Source organism: Panicum virgatum, chromosome 8N (assembly GCF_016808335.1).
Source record: "Panicum virgatum strain AP13 chromosome 8N, P.virgatum_v5, whole genome shotgun sequence".
In the NCBI taxonomy this organism is placed as follows: domain Eukaryota; kingdom Viridiplantae; phylum Streptophyta; class Magnoliopsida; order Poales; family Poaceae; genus Panicum; species Panicum virgatum.
In genome coordinates this window covers 9791657-9799879 of record NC_053152.1, presented here as the reverse complement: position 1 = coordinate 9799879, position 8223 = coordinate 9791657, and the positions used below count along the sequence as shown (strand labels likewise).

The window sequence follows — 8223 nt, the reverse complement described above, 5'->3', positions numbered from 1 at the left end:
TCTCCCCCCTTTTTGGTGATTGATGACAACACAATCAAAGCAAGCATAAATTTTGCAAAAATTGAAAAATTGAACCACTTACACTTGCTTGGATGCTTACCATCATCCAATGTTGGCTTGGCCTCCCCTTAAATCCATCATTCCCCTATTGTTTCTCCCAATGTTTGCTACTTCTTCTTCTTTTTCTCCCCCTTTGGAATCAAAGTTGTTCCCCCTATGGGTGATACTCATTTTTACTTTGCTTTAATCCAAACTTCTCCCCCTTTGGAATCAAATCACCTAAAAAAAGGCTTACAAAATAATATAGCTCAAAGGGAAAAGTTAGTAGCCTAGGGAGTTAGTCTCATGAAGTATGATCCAATTGTATGATATCAATGAAGACACCAAATGAGCAATTACTAGGGTGGATCACAAAATCACGAAACTAGCATGACATGAGCTAAGCTTTCCAAAAAGTGTGTGCACAAAAGGATAATGTCAAAATTATGTGCAAAACTAGACAATTGAATGAGAAAGCTTAGCTCAAATCATGCACGGAGATAGCCCTAAAATAACAAAGAATTGACAAGAATACCAATTGAATGAGTTAGAGACCATGCATACCTCCGGGGGTAATAGTTACCTTGCATGTACCAATTTTAAAGAAACTTGTGTCATGATATCAATTGAAATTGAATACCAATTGAAAGTCCTTGAAGTGGAGAACACTTGGTACACCAAGATGAGCAAATGTATGAGCACATAGCCTATGAACTTAGATATAGAAATTTAGTTCAATAGACCATGGCTCAATACGAGACTACAAAAGATAAACTTGTAAACATGTTATTCTCAAAATCACAAACCATAGGATGAACTCCCCCTAAATGTGTGCATTTAGTGTTTGAATCACCAACCAAAAGTATGCACATTGTTTTTGACAACAATGGAAAGTTTACCCTATAGCTTGTGCTCATGGTACAAATGAAACACATACCTTATGAAGTTCAAGTACCATGAAAGGTAACCTTGTGTAGCTTTCTACACACTTATCAAACCATGTAGGTTGCTCATGGGTTAGATCATGACACAAGCAACCCACCATATACAACACTAGGTGATGCAATGCAAACGACCTAGCAAAGGCAATGGAGCTACATGACACTTGAATTGAAATTTAGCTACCATTACCGTATGGGGAACTTGGGCAACTAATGTCCAAGATGCGAGCTTTTCTTTATATTGAATCTTTCATCTTCTACATAGCCAAGCCTCCAAATCCCCCGAAGCCATTCTTGGGCTTCAAGTCTCCTTTGGAACCCACACCATTTGAGGCCCCTTCATATTTGTGATGACATCCTTGGGCACCCAAATAGAGTGATTCGAACTCCTTTCTTGCTTCCCAACCTTGTGAGCAACTACCTTGCCATTGGTTTTCTTCTTGATGATATAGGTGGTGCTATTTCTTTTGTTCCTCTGGTTGGGCTTGGTGTAGATGAGAGAACTCTTGATTGTGAGTTGCTTCTTGTTCTTCTCATCCGAAAGCTTCTTCTTTGATTGAGAACAATTGTTGGACTTGTGGCCTTTATGATGGCACTTTGAGCAAGTCACAGTGGACTCCGTCTCAAGCTTCTTCACCATATCTTCACGGTTATCTTGAGAAGGTTGGACATTGCTCTCTATGCTCTTGCCCTTCAATCTAGTCAAGTCCTTCATGAGCCTTTCCACTTCTTGTTTGAGTTCATCATTCTCCTTGGCAATGAGATCATCACATGATTCTACAACAACATTCTCATAGCATTTCTCATTGCAAGGGTTAGATTCATCAATTAAATCAAAACAAGAAGTTGAAGCAACATTAGCACCATTAATGCTCTCAATTTTCAACTTGAGCTATTCATGCTTTTCGCTAAGAAATTTGAATTTGCAAAATAAATTTTCATAATTTGTAGTTAAAATAGTATTAAGAGCATTAAGGTTTTCAATTTCATTTAATTGCTTCTTAATTACTTTTTGGTGCTCATGAACTAGTTCAAGAAGTTCTTCATATGAAGGAGAATTGGAGTCATTATCACTTACATCATTGTCCATACCTTGGGCCATAAAGTATGTGTGTGATGATGATCCCATATTGGTGCGGGTGGTTAATTTCTTGTTTGATTCATCACTTGAGCTTGTGCTTGATTCTTCACCACCACTAACCCATTCACCAAAAATGGCAAATGATTCATGTTTGGGCTTTTTCTCCTTTTTTTGTTGCTTCTTTTTGAACCTCTTCTCAACCTTTATAAGTTGATGGTGATGCCCGTCCTTGAGGAAGACCATATACCCCATTGAGTTGATTTTCTTCAAGCATTTGTTCATCTTCTTGACTTGCTTGTAGAGGTTGGGATCCATTGGCTCTTTTTCATCATTTGAGGAGCTTTGGCATGCCTCCTCTTCTTCCTCTTCACTTGAGCTACATTTGATGGCCATCCTTTTCAACTTCTTGACTTGCATGCATGCAAGTGCGCTATGTGTTGGTGAAGAAGGTAGTGCTCTTGGCTTGATGTCATGGCATAGCTTGTGGGCGATCATCTTGTTGAGGACTTGATTTGGTGTCAATGTGTCGATTTCCTTCTCATAAAGAATTGTGATCACCAAATCGTAGTCCAGCCTTCGTAGGGAGTGAAGAATCTTGCGAATGAGCTCCAAATCATCGATTTTCTTCATACCTAAAGAGTTGATCTCATTCACAAGAATATTTAATCGTAAGTACATAGATTCGGCATTCTCATCATCAAGTTGCTTGAAGCTATTAAGTTTATCTATGAGAACATGGTATTTTTCGTTTGCAATATCTTTTGTGCCCTCATGATTCTCACAAATAGTTTTCCATAATTCCATAGCATTTTTACAAGCAAACACACGGTTAAATACGGTGTCACCAAGAGAACTTAAAATAGCACATTTTGCAATAACATCATATTGTTTTCTCTTGTTGACTAATGCTTTTTATTCCTTCACTTGTTACTCTCCAAACATTTAGGCCCTTTACTTGGAGGTGAGACTGCATCAAAATCTTCCATCGTTGGAAGCCGGTGCCATCGAAACATGGAGGAGGTCCTAATGAATCCATCCCTTCCCCAAAGAGCTAACTCATTAGGCGGTGAAGCCTAACCGATCAAGTGAGCCGGTAAACACAAATTGCCAATGAAATTGGTTTTCTTTGTGAGAGAAGTGAGTCCTGGCTCTGATACCAATTGAAAGACCGGATCAGGTGCTCTAGCCTAAGAGGGGGAGGGCGTGAATTAGGCAACTAAAAATCTTAACCTATGGCTCCAACTTAATTGCACAATGTTAAACTAAAACATGCTATCTATATGTGCAACTAAGATTGTTCTAGTGTGAAACCCCTATCCCAAAATAGTTTAGCAATCTATAGCCTTTTCTATCAAGATTCTACTCTATGAAAGTAAAGGCACACAAAGATTGCTAGTATGAAATGCGGAAGCTTAAAGAGCGGGATAGAAGGAAGAAAATTCTCGACGTGGGTGTTTATCCCATGGTTTGATTAGCCACAAAGGCACCCCTACATCCACGTTGTTGAAGCACTCATAAAGAATATTGCTTCTTGGTAATCAAGTCTCTTCCGCGGACTCAACCACGGTCACCTTGATCCCGATTTCCACTAAGGAGCTTCTCCACAAAGGATGAGGGTCTCCACGTCCCCCACACAAGGTCGTCCACGCCGTTCCACACCAAGTCGGAGGGTTGTTGACGTTGTCAGCGAGCCACAAAGTTCCAAGGGGCCGGCGCTCCAAGATATCTTCTTGGTTCACAAGAGAACCATAGCACAAAGGCACAAAGCCTTGCTCTCTCACTCTCTAAAGAGCTAACCTTGCACTAACACTCTAAAATGTGTGCTAAGGACTAAAGATATGATCACTAAGCTCTTGGATGGCTTGGAGATGTTCTTGGGTGTGGGTGTGATGTTCCTGAACTCCAGCAATATTCAAATGACCGGAGGATGGCATATATATAGGCCACCAAGTCCATAGAGCCGTTAAGAGCCGTTCGGCCTTTTCTGCGTAGGGCACCAGATAGACCGGTGAGGGGGTACCGATGCAACCGGTCACTCACGGCTCGTCGGTGGCCGTTGGCCTTCTGACACCTGACATGGCTATCACCGGTTAGACCGGTGCCTTGTCTCCGGTTCAACCGGCGCTACTTCTCTCCCTTGCAGCTGACGTGGCATTGCACCGGTGCGTGCTCCGGTGCACTGTCTGTTTAACCGGTGCTGAAGGATTTCCTGGCCACTTCACATGCTCTCTGGTGCATGGCATGGTGCTTGCACCGGTGCTTCAATTTGGCACCACCGGTGCATCCGGTGCCACTTGATTTCCTGGCACCAGCACTGCAGATTGCTCCGGTGGTAGGTCACCGGTGCATCCGAGGCCTACCGGATAGACCGGTGCTCGGTCACCAGTTCAACCGGTGCAACTGATTCTTGCAGAACTCGTCCAATTCAGCGTTTCTTTGAGTTCTTTCTTCGTGTTTTCTTTGCTTGGCTTTTTTGCTTCATCTCTGAGATCTATTAAAGTTCACTTGACAAACTCATTAGTCCCATTGATTGCGTTGTTACTCAATTACCAAAATCACAAAACAATGGCCTAATGGGGCCATTTTCCTTACAGCTTTTCATCTAGTAGGTTACCTTCCTCGTCAAAGAATAGTTCCCTATAAAAATTAAGAGCTCATGAAGTTAGCAATACAGAAGCAAACAAAACAGCTCCCATCTCTTCATAATATAATTCGATGGTACCTCATTTTGCTTCTCGACGCGAAGAACTTGTATGATATGACGACAGGAGATGCCATAGGACTCATATAATTTACAGGAGCACATACCAAACATGTTCGTCTTGTTCATCTGAACAACTCGATCTTTTCCAGATAGGCTGCTGATGGTGAAACATTTTATGTCTTCACACTCTGGAATACCTTGAATAATGCAATAGTCTATTGCAAGTACGATTTATTCCTGAAATTTACTAAAAAACTTCATGTGTATATATGACACTACATTGCTTCTCCATGGTCCATGGTGTCATCAATTTAGGAGTGGTGTGAAGACTTGCATTGTCGGCTTTCAACTTCTCTTGGCGCTGACATTCCAAAGCTGTGTCAAACCTTAGCCAGAACTCAACAAAGGTCAATTTCTATGAATGAAATAGTTAAAAAAAGAATTTGCACTCTCTGAAAGTGATGTAGTCCTAAGCATTCCCGCTAGAGATATGTCCAAAAAGTATACCGGAATCCATGATTCACGAATGGCAAACCTAGTGGAAAACTAATCATTTTCCATCAGTCCATAATATGTTATGATAGAATTCCATTGTGACACAAATTCTTCTGAATTCTCGGTCCCCAAACACACTTGTTTAGTCTTTCCCAAAACTTTTCATCTTCTCTTATTGAAGGCCCGATCTTCTCAGGAACGTAACCTTTTCCATGATATGCCACATGCAAAGTCTATGAGATGTATTTGGTAGAATCTGAGCAAAAGCAGCCTTCATACTCGCATCTTCATCTGTTGTGATTAGATGAGGTGCTACTCCACCCATAGCCTTAAGAAAGGTCGCCAACAACCATACATATGACTTGATCTTTTCATCTGCTAAGAATGCTGCCCTGAGGAAAACACTTTGCAAGTGATGATTGACTCCAGTAAATGGCACAAATTTCATGTTATACTGGTTGGTGGTATATGTTGCATCTACCGAAACCACATCCCCAAAAACACAATAGTTTTTCCTGCATCAAGCATCTGCCCAAAATATACGAACAAGTCGTCCTTGTTAATCCACCATAAAGTCGTAAAAGAAGGCAGGATTAACTTCCTTCTTTCGCTCAAGTTGTGCCACAAATATTTGTGCATCTACATCCTTGATTTTGGTTCTGAGGTCACGGTAATAGTTTTGTAAATCTCTCTTTGTGCACCCAACATTCTCAAAACCACCCTCACTAACATGGAGAAGTCGATATGCCTGTGAGGTGCCAATGCTAGCCTTATGACAATTGAACAACGTACTCTTAGCCCTCTCACTGACTCTACGGTTGGATCTTAGCAAGTGCCTTTTATCTGGTGACACAAAACCATGGCTGTGCTCCTCAACCATTGAAACTATTTGATACTTCTGGTCACTGCCAAACTTGACAACAATATGTGCCTGACATCCACATCTGGTTTCCATCACATTATGTGTCTTTCTTTTTCTCCCAGATTCATCACTAACGTTTGTTACGTTCTCCTTTCTGTACCCTTCCCTTGAACAATAATACCTCTTGAATAATATTTCCTCATTTCCCTTCTTCTTGTGCTGACCAACACGAACAGAAAAACCAACTTCATGTGCATACAACTTGTAGAATTCCTCCACATCTTTGAGTGTATCAAAGATCAATCCAAGTTTTGGCTTCAAATGTTCTTTGGAATTTGTGTTGGCTGTGTCACTTGTAGAATAAACCTACGAAAGTGTAAAATTGAATGAGCAAAAAACTAGGCAGAAGTAGTTCAACAGAACTATATTTACAATTGTATGATCTGGGGCAACATAGCTCTAAAATCTGTTTACATAACAATATTGTAACTTACTCCTATACTCACATGCTGTGGTGTGCTTGGATGTTCAAGGTGGGCTCCAACTACCGCGCCCACCATCATGACTGCATGATCCCGCGCAGAATCAAGGGTGATGGCAACTTGATCATCCACTGCATGCATGATTGCACGTTAGCAATGATCAGATAGGAGAAAGAAACGATGGCATGAATGGAGGGGTGCCACTACCACCACAGCATGCGTTCGTGCGTGCAAACAGGGAATCGAGGTCGGGCAGGCCAGACTCCATGGCTATGCGGGACTCCGCAAACTGGGGGGGAGGGGGGCGAACCTCGGTTGGACTCCATGGGGTCACCATCGTCCATGGGATTGTCGGCCTCCATCGCAGAGTCGGATGTATGGAGTCGTGCAGGCCTACGGGCAGCGACGCAGCCACGGGAGCAAGTGCCCTCGGCCGGAATCGACGAGTGCCGGTATCACACGAGAGCGACGCGCGGAGTGCACGGACGCGCGCTGACGATCGAGCGAGATGCACTAGGGCGGCAGCGGCGGCCTCGCTTATGCCCTGGGTCGGTGGCCTCGCTTTTGCCTCTAGGGAGGCGGCTCCGTTTGAGAATAGAGGCGGCGGCCTGGCTTTTGCCCTAGGGCGGTGGCCTGGCTTCTGCCTCTAGGGTGGCGGCTCACTGTTCTCTGGAAGGAGGGCGGCAGCTCCAGGTAGAAGCAAGGGAGGCGGCGCTGATGGAGTGGAGGCCGGCGGCGCTAGTGTTGGAGGCCGCCGGAGCTGCTGGATTCCGTCGGAGCAACCCTAGGGCGGCATGGAGAAGGGTGACCCATCCTGGGCGAAGCGGAACGGACAGAGGGAGCCGTGACGGTGCAGACGGAATCGTACTGTGGGGGCATGGTGCAAAACGCGGACGTCGGGATGGGGGATTGGCGGGTGCTTAATTGCAAACTGTTCCCACCTCTACCGATAGCCCTTGGATGATGATCATGTGGTGTTGATTGGAGTTTCCAAAGTTCGCATAGGAGGTCTGGTTTCCATAGGATACGGTGTCTATTAGAATTCTTACAATAACTTGACATAAAGTCTCAACCATATCTAGCCACAAAGGCTTTGTGAGGGGGGCAAACCCTAACCCATGGGCCGCACGTAGCTGGACAAGGAAACTTAGGGCCAACTTAATAAATCAAACCGAATCCATTACATGCACTACATAGGTTGGGTCTCTTGCATGCCCCAAGGAAACTTAATTTCAATAAGATCTTTGTATTAGATGAGGGCATCCATCCTATCTTTTTTTTATCTGAACCCATTTACTAAAAATCCATAAAATGAACTATACTCATTTATATCATGGCACCCCGAATGGATTAAACCAGGAGCGAGGATGTGTATTTCCATGGAGTACACATGACCATGTTAAGTACACATGACCATGTTAGCAAGTAACTAATTGTTGGAAATCGACAGATATATTTTCTATAAATGAAGAGTATCTGCTCCCGTACATTGGGTTATCCATATGATATTCTCTATAATTGAAATATATCCATCGGCCCTTATATAGGAGTATCATGTATCCATACTCCACTTTACTGACTACTTCGCGGTAAATAAACGTTTGGACATCCGCGCACAC

General features: G+C 43.2%; 1 protein-coding gene across 1 annotated transcript; it reads right to left on the bottom strand.

Annotated features, from left to right (window-relative positions):
• Nucleotides 1-5819: 5819 nt before the first annotated feature.
• Nucleotides 5820-6966, bottom strand: LOC120684762 (protein FAR1-RELATED SEQUENCE 5-like). The gene is made up of 3 exons (XM_039966644.1): nt 6915-6966; nt 6629-6735; nt 5820-6488 (listed from the first exon to the last, which is right to left on the bottom strand). Exons 1-3 carry the CDS (start codon nt 6964-6966, stop codon nt 5820-5822), a joined length of 828 nt encoding a protein of 275 aa, XP_039822578.1.
• Between the last annotated feature and the right edge of the window lie 1257 nt (nt 6967-8223).